Source organism: Erinaceus europaeus, chromosome 23 (assembly GCF_950295315.1).
Source record: "Erinaceus europaeus chromosome 23, mEriEur2.1, whole genome shotgun sequence".
NCBI classification, from domain to species: domain Eukaryota; kingdom Metazoa; phylum Chordata; class Mammalia; order Eulipotyphla; family Erinaceidae; genus Erinaceus; species Erinaceus europaeus.
In genome coordinates this window covers 1,074,864-1,086,164 of record NC_080184.1, presented here as the reverse complement: position 1 = coordinate 1,086,164, position 11,301 = coordinate 1,074,864, and the positions used below count along the sequence as shown (strand labels likewise).

Genomic DNA, 11,301 nt, shown 5'->3' with positions numbered 1-11,301 from the left:
CAGCTGCGGCCCCCACCGCACCCCTCCCACTCAGCGGCCTGCACACCTCGCAAGCTCTGACCACAGGCCACCCCACATGCGGCCAGGACCCCACCCACCGCCCCCAGACTGCAGGTTTGGCACCTGCGCCCCAATGTCTGGCGGGGGAAACTGAGGCCTCCAGGAGGCCCCAGGACCACGCCCACTTCTCAAGGCCCCTCCCACCGCCACCCTGCCTCCATAGCATAGCCCCGCCCTCTCGCCAGGCCCCGCCCACACGGCCCCCAGCCGGCCCACCCAGGCCAGGAAGCCCAGGAAAAGGCGCCCCTACCCCTGGCCTAAGGTATCGAGCCCCAACCTCACGTAGGCCAGAGTGATTCTCACTCCGTGAAATAAATAAAACCTACAGAAAGAAAACAGTGGGGGTGGCCCACAGGGTAGAGCGCATGCCTGGTGCGTCCCAGGGTTCAGCCCCAGCACCGCATGAGAGCACCACCAGTCTCCATGATGGGGGGAGGGGACCATGGGAATGAGCCCCTCTGTCTCTCCCCACCCTCCTGGGGTGCAGGGCACAGCACTGTGGGGTGTGCAGGGTGTGCACAGGACCTGTCCACTCCCCCGAGCTGCAGGAGGCAAGTCCCGGCAGGGTCAGCAACCCGGGTTCGGGTTCCAGCACGGCTCCCAGTTGGAGGAAGCTTCATTGCTGTAGCATCTAACCCTCTTTCTACAAAAGGCACAGAGGTGGAGGAGGAAGCATTATGGTTCTGCAGTCTCCTGAGGTCCCAGAGTCCCGGGTCTGAGCCCCAGCACCACCACCAGGCAAAGCCTGGCAGGACTCTCATCTTGCTCTGAATATACACTGAAGACTGGGGGGGGGGGGGGGGGGGGTTGTGGTGTGTGTGGAATCGGGCAGGCACAAAAGGAAGAGAACTCGGGGTGGGAGACAGCTCAGCACTGGGGCACAGGTCTTGCTGGAGCCAGGGGGCGGGAAAGGGCATGAGGGGCCCAGGAGAAGGGGGCCGAGCTCTGGCGATGCCCTGAGCCCCTCAACGGCCCCTGTGCTGTCAGGGGGGTGAACGTCCAGAGCTGAAAGCAAAGGTCTCCTGCTTCAGCCTCGATTGGCCGGCACCCCCCAAACATACTGGGGGACAAGGCGAGGAGGGGCAAACATTCAGCTTCCGGCCCAGGGAGGGGCAGGCGTCAGGCGGGGGCTGCGAAGGGGCGGGTTGGGTCTGGGGGTGCGGCAGTGAGATTTAGGGAAAGGAGTTCCGTGTCGCCCCCCGGTTTGCCGGCCCACGTCGCTTCTCCCCCCACCCCCCGCCCCAGGGCCTTTGCATGTGCACCATGGGGCTAGTGCTTCTCAGTCCCAGGCCCGAGGCCCGGGGTTCAAGCCCTGCAGCACAGAGGCCGGAGGGAAAGGCCCCACCGCCTCTCTGTCCATGACTCCAGGCCCCACGCACACCAAGGCCACCCTTCAATATGGCTTTATTTCTCACCGGTCGGCCGGCCGCCCACCCCGAGCACCCCAACCCTCGCGGGAGCCCGAGGGAAGCAGTAAACAGTCTGTGGGGAAGGGGTCCCCGGCCCCGTGAACACCACTGGTCATATTGCTAGAGAACTGAGGCGCTGAGGCTCCCTGAGCTCACCCCTGCAGGCCCCCACCCGTCCGGACCACAGGTAGGGAAACTGAGGCCCCGGCGCCCGGGAGGCTAGTGCAAGGGGGGCTGCCTCTGGGGGGACAGGGCCCAGGCTGCTGGGGGCTGCCGCAGGTCCGGGGTCCAGGGGTCACTGCGTCTTGGCCTTGAGCAGCCTCTGCACCGTCTTGTACAGGAGGTCGAAGTGCTGGGGGGGCGGGCGGGGGGCAGTCAGCTGGGGTCTCCAGCCCCGCACCCCGACGCCCCCCCCCCCCCCCCCCCGCTGCGGGCTTCACCTGCACCGCCGTGTAGGCCATGCCCAGGTAGGCGCCGATGCCGACGGCCAGCAGCAGGTCGAAGATGGCCGGCTTGACCCTACAGATGGATGGACAAACAGGTCAGGGGGCGCCAGACCCGAGGGGTGTCAGGCAGGGGTGGGGGGGGGCTGGGCCTCACCGGTACGCGCTCATCACCTGCTTCAGCTGGTCATAGAAGACGAACTCGGGGTCCCTGTGGGGGACAGGAGGCCTCAGGGAGGGCGAGGGCGGCTGCCGGGACTATGGGGGCGCCTCAAAGCGGGTTCGAATGAGGCCGGGGAGACAGCAGAAGGGGTCTGCAACGACTCTCCCGCCCGAGGCTGAGGCCCCGGGTTCGAGCCGGGTTCTGGGCTCTCGTTGAGCGAGCGGATAAAGAGCCGAAAGTCCGGCAACTGGCCTCGCGGCCCGGGGCGGGAGTCCGGCAGGCAGAGCCCCCGCTCACCGCTTGTCGGCCCGGATGTGGTGCTGCTTCACGTCCTTGAGGTAGCGGCCCAGCTGCTGCTCCAGGGTGCTGAGGAACGGCCCATCCTTGGCCAGCAGCTGCGCCGCCCGTGGCTGTGTGGCCAGCCAGTCCATCACCGAGTCCAGCTGCTCCTGCTGGATCTGCTGTGGGGGCCGCTGTCAGCACCTGCTGTGCCGGGACGCCTCGGACCCGGGACAGGACGGCGTGGGGGGCCGCAGCAGGACCCAGGGAGACTCGGACCCGGGACGGCATGGGGGGCTGCAGTGGAACCCCAGGGGACTCGGACCCAGGACGGCATGGAGGGCTGCAGCTGGGACCCTGGTGGACTCGGACCCGGGACGGCGTGGGGGGGCCGCAGTGGGACCCAGGGAGACTCGGACCCGGGACGGCATAGGGGGCTGCAGCTGGGACCCTGGTGGACTCGGACCCGGGACGGCGTGGGGGGGCCGCAGTGGGACCCAGGGAGACTCGGACCCGGGATGGCATAGGGGGCTGCAGCTGGGACCCTGGTGGACTCGGACCCGGGACGGCGTGGGGGGGCCGCAGTGGGACCCAAGGAGACTTGGACCCGGGACGGCATAGGGGGCTGCAGCTGGGACCCTGGTGGACTCGGACCCGGGACGGCGTGGGGGGGCCGCAGTGGGACCCAGGGAGACTCGGACCCGGGACGGCATGGGGGGCTGCAGCTGGGACTCTGGTGGACTCGGACCCGGGACGGCGTGGGCGGCTGCAGCGGAACCCGGGGGACTCGGACCCAGGACAGCATGGGGGGCTGCAGTGGGACCCAGGGAGACCCGGACCCGGGACAGCGTGAGGGGGCTGCAGCTGGGACCCTGGTGGACTCAGACCTGGGACGGCATGGGGGGCCACAGCGGAACCCGGGGGACTCGGACCCGGGACGGCATGGGGGGCCACAGCGGAACCCGGGGGACTCGGACCCGGGACGGCATGGGGGGCCGCAGCGGAACCCCGGGGGACTCGGACCCGGGACGGCGTGGTGTCGGTGGGAGCCCCCATCCCCCATCCCCCGCAGTCCCCGGACCCCCGACACTGGGGTCGCACTCCAGGAGCCCACCCAGCCGATCCCACCGGGCCGTTACCATCTGCTCCGTGAAGACGGGCATGTCGGGAGGGGCGCCCTGCAGAGAGACAGACAGACGGACACAAGGCTAAGCGGGGCGGGGGCGGCGGGGGGTGGGGGGGGCTGCGGCGCCGGGCGGGGCGGGGTGGGGCGGGGCGGCGGCGCGGGGTGGGGCTGCGGGGCGGGGCGGGGCGAAGGCGCGGGGCGGCAGCGCGGGGCGGGGCTGCGGGGTGGGGCTGCGGCGCGGGGCGCGGGGCGCGGGGCGCGGCGCGGGGCGGGGCTGCGGGGTGGGGCGGCAGCGCGGGGCGGGGCTGCGGGTTGGGGCTGCGGCGCGGGGCGCGGTGCTTGGCGCGGGGCGGCAGCGCGGGGCGGCAGCGCGGGGCGGCAGCGCGGGGCGGCAGCGCTGGGCGGGGCGGCAGCGCTGGGCGGGGCTGCGGGGTGGGGCGGCAGCGCGGGGCGGGGCTGCGGGGTGGGGCTGCGGCGCAGGGCGGCAGCGCGGGGCGGGGCGCACCTTCTCCGTCAGGTTGTAGATGACCCGCGTCAGGGCTTCGGCGATGAGCCTGGTGTTGCGGGTCAGCGTCTTGGAGTCCACGCGCGACCTGGGGGACGGGACGGGACGGGGGGGCAGGGTGACGGCGGCCGGACCCCGGGGCGGGGCTGAGACGGAGGGGACGGCTCACCTCACGTCCATGATGCTGCTGCGCTGGCCGTCGCGGTGGCTGTCCAGGTGCGACAGCGTGAAGGCCGGCAGGCGGCGGATGGCGAAGCGCTCGTGCTCCCAGGCCAGCATGTCCTCCGCCAGGTTGATCTTCTTGTGCACCATGGAGAAGCGCACTTCTGGGAACTGGTGCTCCGCCACCTGCCGGCGCCGCCCCGCCCACCGGACCTTCAGCCGCCGGCCCCGCCCGCCGGCCCGTGGGGACACGCCCCCAGAGCTTCCGCCCACCAGAAGCCCCTCCCTTCAGCCCGGGCCCCGCCCGCGAGCCCGCCCCCACCGCGAGGCCCCGCCCCGCCCCGCCCCGCCGGCAGGCCGGGCACGCACCGCCTGGAGCTCGCGCAGGAAGGCGTGCTGCAGGGTCCCCTCGCGCGGGGGCTTGGACACGTGCAGGTGCAGCCCGTCGCCGCGGCCCAGCGTGTCCAGACACAGCACGAAGGCCACGTTGTCCTGCAGGAGGCTGGAGTCTGTGGGGGTCGGGGCGGTCAGGGGGGGCGCGGCGGGCCGGGGCAGGGGCAGGGGCGGCCGGGCAGGCGGGCTGTCACCTGTGTGGTCTAGGTTATCCTCCAGCCAGCGCTTGGTGCCCTGGTAGTTAAACTTGCCGCCTCCCGAGGCGAAGAAGAGCAGATTGTACCTGGGGGCGGGAGGGGACGTCTCTGCTCTGGGCCCTGGACTCCAGGCGGGCCGGGCCGTCCCTTCCCCAGGCTACTCTGAGCTCAGACAGCGGCTGGGGGACCCTGGGCACAGAGGGGGAAGGAAGCCCCGGGTTTGACTCCCAGCCCCCCCAGCGGAAGAAAGGAGAAAGAAAGGAGACAGCACTGGGCTCGCTTCCCTCCCTCTCTGCAAAGAACCCGTCCCGTACACACGCCTGACCCGGGAAGCCTCCTTCGTTCCGACCCGCTTAGAGACGGGCAGAGACAGTGAGAGAGACAGCAAGAGGAGAGACAGGGCAGCCCCGCCCCGCCCCGCCCCCCCCCCCACCGGTTTCCCGTGCTGACCCAGGCTCGAACCCGGGGCTCCCCCACTCACGCCGCATGGGTGCGCTTGTAGGTGTAGAGTCGCGAGAAGAGGCGCGCCAGCTCGAGCAGCACGGAGACGCCGCTGCCGTTGGAGTCGGCCCCGTGGGACAGCCACTACGGGCACGGGGTGGGGGTCGGGGTCAGGGTCAGACCGGTGCGCCCCACCCCGCCCCACACCATACCCTCCTCACGCACCGGGGCCACCCCGAAGGCGTCGTAGTGGGCCACCAGGACGATGGTGGGCAGGTCCTCGGCACCCAGCCCCGTGAGCCGGCCCTGCGGAGAGCGTGTCAGAGATGCGGGCCGGGTGCCCACACACCCTGATTCGCGCACGCAGATCAGGCCGGGCCAGGCCTTCTCTAGGGTGGTGCAGCGGCAGACTGCCGCCCAGCAGGTGGGAGGCCCGGGAGGGGGTGCAGTGGCCACAGAGCTGGACTCTTCTCGGGCACGAGTCCGGGGTTCGAGCCGTGGTGTCACCTGTGCAGGAGGGACGGACTCACCTCCACGCTGGTGATAAGCCAGTCGCTCAGGGCCTTGCTCTGCACCCCGCTCGTCACCATCTGGAAGCCGTTGGCCGTGGCCGTGTGTAGAAGCACTGGGGGCGGGGGGGGGGGGGGTTGTGGTCAGCACCTGGGGTGACCCTGGCTGAGAGCACACAGCCCAGACACCATGTGGGAGGTGCCGTGCCAGCAGGGGAAGCTCCAGTGCCGCCCTGTCTTTCTCTCTCTCTCTCAAATAAAGTAGGCCTTGGGAGGCAGTTCTCCCGTCCCCTGAAAGTGCATGCCGTGCAGGCCATGAGGCCTACGTTCGAGCCGGGAGTGCCATGGGGAGTCTGTCGGGGCTCTCTTCCCAGAAGAGAAGGAAGAAGCCTGGGTGGGTCTAGGGGAGCTGGAGAGTGGGGAGGCCCCGGCCCACCTTCAGCCGCCGAGGCGGAGCCCTGGGAGGCGGAGGCGGCCTGCGTCTGCTGGTAGATAGAGAGCAAAGCGTCATCCTCCACCGCGAAGTACACGGGCACCAGCGTCTCCATGGCCAGCATCTCGGGCTCGGTCTCCATGAATTGCTGAGGGATCAGAGGCGGGGCCTGGCTGCGTGGGCGGGGCCAGCTCGTGGTGGGCGGGGCGGGGCAGCAGGCGAATGGGTGGGACCAGGCCCAGGGGAGGGCAGGGCTGGCAGGGTCTGTGGGCGGGGCCACTGAGTTAGTGGGCGGGGCCGACCAGTGCAGTGGGCGGGGTCAGTGGGCGGATGGGCCAGCCCGTGGGTGGGGCCAGCCTGTGGTCAGTGGAGGGCCCAGGGGCGGGGGGCTCACCCGCACAACGTCCTGCGGCACGGCGGCCATGGCGCGGGGCAGGATGATGACCACCGCCCCCGCCGACTGGCGCAGCGCCCGCTGGTAGCGCTCGTAGGAGAAGTCGAGCAGCCGCATCAGCACGCAGCGCCGGCTCAGCACCTCCGCCTCGGCCGTGCGCGCCTCGGTGTTGAGCACGGCGTTCCGCGTGCCTGCGAGGAGGGGCGCGCTCAGGGACGAGAGACAGCGAGACAACCCCGAGGGGCTCCCCCAGGGCCACCCTGAGCAGGACCGGGGCGTCTCGGCGACCGGACCCCAGATTTGGGGTGGGGTCCCCCGGGGGGACCACCTTTGCTTCTGGGGAACAGGAAGGCCGCGGCCAGCTGGGGGCCCCCGCAGCCCAGCACGGGGTCACGGCCCTGCCCGCGTGTTGGGGTGCGGAGTGGGAAGGGCAGGAGGGTGAGGTCCGGGCCCCGCCCAGCGATTTGCCAATGGGGCAAAGGGGTGTGGGGAAGCGGGCTGGAAAGGGCCAGGGTCTCCCCTAAGCCGGCCTGCAGGGAGGAGAGGAGGGTCCCCGAGATTCTGGCTGGGGCTGCGGTCTTGGGGCTCAACTCGGGGCGTTGAGCGATTCCCAGGGCACAGGCTCTGTACCTGGGGGGTAGCAGGCCGAGGTCTCAGGGGGGTGTCCCGGCAGGTCCCGGAGACTGGGGCCCCCTGACCTTGGGATGCCCCCTTGCTCGGGGTGTCCCCTGACCCTGCAAGCCCCACAGATCTTTCTGCTGCATGGTAGTCTCGGACTTCGGGGCCCCGGGTCCGGGGCTGCCCCCGTGTGCAGACTACACCGCCGCACGGGGTGCTGGCCTGCGTCCGGGGGTCCCATCCCAGCTCGCGGCGCTGGAGCCCTGCACTCGGACGCGGGGCCCCAGGGCCGGGGGACAGGCTGCGGCTGCCCGGCTCCCGCTCGCCGGAGGGCCGGCCCCGCAGGGCGCTCGCTCTGCCGCCAGTCCCGGGTCTCGGGCTGCGCTCACCGTAGGGCTGGCCCTGCAGGTCGTACTGCTGCATGCGGTACACGGTGAACTCGTGCGCCGCGTCGGCGGCGGGCAGCGGCGGCGCCACGAGCAGCAGCACGGCGGGCAGGAAGACGATGAAGCCGAGCGGCAGGCAGGACGCCCTCAGCACGTTCTCCAGCACCTCGCCCGCCTCCTCCAGCATCGCGGCGGCTCGGCTCGGCTCGGCTCGGCTCGGGCGCCGGCGGGCGACTCACCTCGCTCGGCGCCGGGGTCCTGTGGGCGCGACGCCGGGCGGCCCCGGGGTCCTGCGGGCGCCGCCGAGGGCGACCCGAGGGCGCGAAGCCTGTCGGGAGTTGTAGTCCGAGGGCCGCGCCGGCGCGCGGGGGCTGCTGGGAACCGCCGAAACCCCATTCGGACACCTCTGAATCTCCCCAAAAAGCCGCGACTCGGGGTGAAGTGGAAATAGTTTCACCTCCCTTTGGGGGGGTGGGAGGGGAGGGGAGGGGAGGGGAGGCGAGGACAGGAAGTGACATCACGACCGAAAGGAAGTCGACCTCCGGGGCGCCGGCTGGCGCGCTGCGCCTTCTGGGAGTTGGAGTCCTTGGACGAGGGCACACGACCTCATGGGAGTTGTAGTCTTTCTGCTGCGCTCTGGCTGTGATGGTGCTGGGGATTGAACCCAGGACCTCACAGTCTCAGGCAGGGGAGTCTCTTTGCAGAACCCCTGTGCTGTCTCCTCCCGCCCTGCTGTCTTATTTCTCAAACCGACACAGAGCCGCCTGCAGCATATTTTGATAATATTTATTTATTTCTTGGACAGGGACAGAGAGAAATGTAGTGGGGAGAGGGAGATAGCAAGAGAGAGACTCCTGCAGCCCTGCTTCACCGTTGCGGGTGGTGGCGGAGGCCGGGAGAAGGGCTCGAACCCCGGCCCTTGTGCTTGGGAGCAGGTGCACTCAATCACGTGCACCACCACCTGGCCCCTTATGTGGCCCTTTCCTCACTCCCTCTGACAACTAGCGCGGCCGACAGGCGTCTGTTATCTGTCAGGTGATAGAGCTGAGGCTGGCAGAGCCGCACAAGGCCCTGGGTTCGAGCCAGAATGGTAACCGGCTGAATCACATAAGGCTGAATCACCCAGGCAGGGACAGCCAGGCTTATTGGGGCCGATGGGGCTCTCAAGCCTTCGTGCTCACGAAGCTCCCCATCCGAGGTGGCTGTGCCCGGCGTAATCAGGGCTGACTTGGGAGTATCCAAGGACGCGTTGGAGGAAGGACAGATCCAGGGAAGCTTCCTACAGGTGGTGAGGTTAAACCCAAGCCCAGAAAGCTGAACACAGGCAGCAGACAAGTGAGGGAAGTTGCACGTCCAACACAGGTAAAACCATAGGTAACTGTAAGATCTCGAGAGGCAAGGAGTTCAGGGAGGGCTTCCTGGAGGAAGTGGTGTTACATCCTACCAGCCCACACCTGGCACTCAGACATCCAGATTGTGGAAACTACAGAGGAGAAATTTCTTCTGCATTCTAATCACCCCACTCTGAGTCTCTGAGAAACACGCCCCCCACCCCAAGCAACGTTGTGTGCATGTGTGCAGCTTCAAAAAAAAAAAAAAAGACATCAGGATGCCGGCCAGACTTCCCTGGATTGAAGTCCCCACCAATGTGTCCTGGAGCTCAGCTTCCCCAGAGACCCACCCTACTAGGGAAAGAGAGAGGCAGACTGGGAGTATGGACCGACCAGTCAACGCCCATGTTCAGCGGGGAAGCAATTACAGAAGCCAGACCTTCTGCCTTCTGCAACCCACAATAACCCTGTATCCATGCTCCCAGAGGGATAGAGAATGGGAAAGTTATCGGAGATTGGGCGGTGGGAATTGTGTGGAGTTGTACCCCTCCTACCCTATGGTTTTGTTAATTAATCCTTTCTTAAATACAAAATAAATTTTAAAAATAAAACTAGAATTGAGAAATAAAAAAAAAAAAAGAAAGAAAAAAAAAACCGATTCTTTCTTTCTTTGTTACCAGAGCCCCGCTCAGCTCTGGTTTATAGTGGTGCAGGGGATTGAACCCGGGACTTTGGAGCCTCAGGCATGAGAGTCTGTTTGCAGAACCATTATGCAGTCTACCCCTGCCCAAAATGATTTCTTTTGTAAAAATTTTTTTATATTTATTTATTTATTCCCTTTTATTGCCCTTATTGTTTTAGTAATTATTATTATTTATGTGGTTGTTGTTGGATAGGACAGAGACAGGAGGGGAAGAGAAAGATAAGACACCTGCAGACCTGCTTCACCGCCTGTGATGCAACTCCCCTGCAGGTGGGGAGCCAAGGGCTAGAACCGGGATCCAGTCCTTGCACTTTGCGCCACGTGTGCTCAACCCGCTGCGCTACCGCCAGACTCCCCAAAACGATTATGTCTTTGTGAACACACAAGGAAGGAACAGAGCATCACTCTGGAACATGGTGCCAGGGATTGAACCTTGAGCACAGTAAGTGTAGGGCCCTGCGTTCGAGCCCTGGCTTGTGGAGCTGTCTCTCTCACTCTCAAAAATAAAGACAAAAACAATCAGGTTTGAGTCCACAGTCCCCAGCTGCAGGGGGGAAGCTTCATGGGTAGTGGAGCTGGGCTGCAGGGCTCTCTCCTTCTCTGTTTCTTGTCTCTGTCTCTCAGCCTCTATCCAAACACTGGCCCCCAGGAACGGTGACGCCTTGCATGCAAGAGCCTTAACACGTAACTCCGGTGGCCAAAGAGAACTCTCACTCGTTACCACCCTCCATCTCTCCCCAGAGCCCTGTTGAGCTCTGGCTGACAGTGGTGCTGGGCTTGAACCCCAGGGCCTCAGAGCCTCAGGCAGGAGAGACTCTTTGCAGAATTCCTGTGCTGCCTCCCCAGCCCAGCCCAGCCCATTCCCTGTCTGTCTCTATCCACAGTCGTCCAGGAGAGGGCGCCGCAGCTGGATCTGCAGCATCACAGATGTCAGCGGCTCGGTGCTTCTCTCCCCTTCACAGAGTTTTTGACTCGCAACCTGTGCAAAGTAAGTAAACATTTTATATCAAAAAATGAGCAGAGGGGTAGACAGCATCATGGTTCTGCAAAGAGAATTTCTGGCTTGAGGCTTCAAAGTCCCAGGTTCAATCCCTCAAACCAGCATAAAACAGAGCTGAGCGAAAGAAAGAAAGAAAGAAAGAAAGAAAGAAAGAAAGAAAGAAAGAAAGAAATGAGTAGAATCTCGGTGTGTGAAGAGATGCCCCAGAGTAGGAAACTCACTGGACCTGGAATAGGCGACCCACAGAGCACAGCCTTAGTGTGATGACATCCTGGGTTAGAACCGTGAAGGCAGCATGGGGGGAGCCCCATGGAGGGTGGGCAGGGCTGTGGGGTCTCTCCTCTCTCAGCACCAGGCACAGCACCCAGGGAGCCCATGGAGGGTGGGCAGGGCTGTGGGGTCTCTCCTCCCTCAGCACCATGGACAGCACCCAGGGAGCCCATGGAGGGTGGGCAGGGCTGTGGGGTCTCTCCTCTCTCAGCACCAGGCACAGCACCCAGGGAGCCCATGGAGGGTGGGCAGGGCTGTGGGGTCTCTCCTCTCTCAGCACCAGGCACAGCACCCAGGGAGCCCATGGAGGGTGGGCAGGGCTGTGGGGTGTCTCCTCTCTCAGCACCCTGCACAGCACCCAGGGAGCCCATGGAGGGTGGGCAGGGCTGTGGGGTCTCTCCTCTCTCAGCACCAGGCACAGCACCCAGGGAGCCCATGGAGGGTGGGCAGGGTTGTGGGGCCTCTCCTCTCACCTGATA

At 66.3% G+C, this 11,301-nt stretch overlaps 1 protein-coding gene across 5 annotated transcripts in view; it reads right to left on the bottom strand.

The window, feature by feature from the left end:
• Positions 1-1,447: 1,447 nt before the first annotated feature.
• NCLN (nicalin) overlaps positions 1,448-11,301 on the bottom strand; it is a 109,346-nt gene continuing 99,492 nt past the window's right edge. The window contains exons 2-16 of one of the 5 annotated variants that reach the window (XM_060181988.1): positions 7,522-7,733; positions 6,515-6,705; positions 6,124-6,268; positions 5,709-5,803; positions 5,404-5,484; positions 5,219-5,322; positions 4,735-4,823; positions 4,517-4,656; positions 4,155-4,333; positions 3,986-4,073; positions 3,494-3,532; positions 2,373-2,536; positions 2,087-2,123; positions 1,910-1,988; positions 1,448-1,821 (exon numbers count right to left, since the gene is read on the bottom strand). In XM_060181988.1, coding sequence (XP_060037971.1) covers positions 1,622-1,821; positions 1,910-1,988; positions 2,087-2,123; positions 2,373-2,536; positions 3,494-3,532; positions 3,986-4,073; positions 4,155-4,333; positions 4,517-4,656; positions 4,735-4,823; positions 5,219-5,322; positions 5,404-5,484; positions 5,709-5,803; positions 6,124-6,268; positions 6,515-6,705; positions 7,522-7,705 — 1,815 coding nt within the window. In that variant the 5' untranslated portion in view covers positions 7,706-7,733 and the 3' untranslated portion in view covers positions 1,448-1,621. Of the gene's footprint in view, positions 1,822-1,909; positions 1,989-2,069; positions 2,124-2,372; positions 2,537-3,493; positions 3,533-3,985; positions 4,074-4,154; positions 4,334-4,516; positions 4,657-4,734; positions 4,824-5,218; positions 5,323-5,403; positions 5,485-5,708; positions 5,804-6,123; positions 6,269-6,514; positions 6,706-7,521; positions 7,813-11,301 lie in introns of those variants that run through there. The other 4 variants (XM_060181989.1, XM_060181987.1, XM_060181990.1 and 1 more) reach the window with 4 other exon arrangements.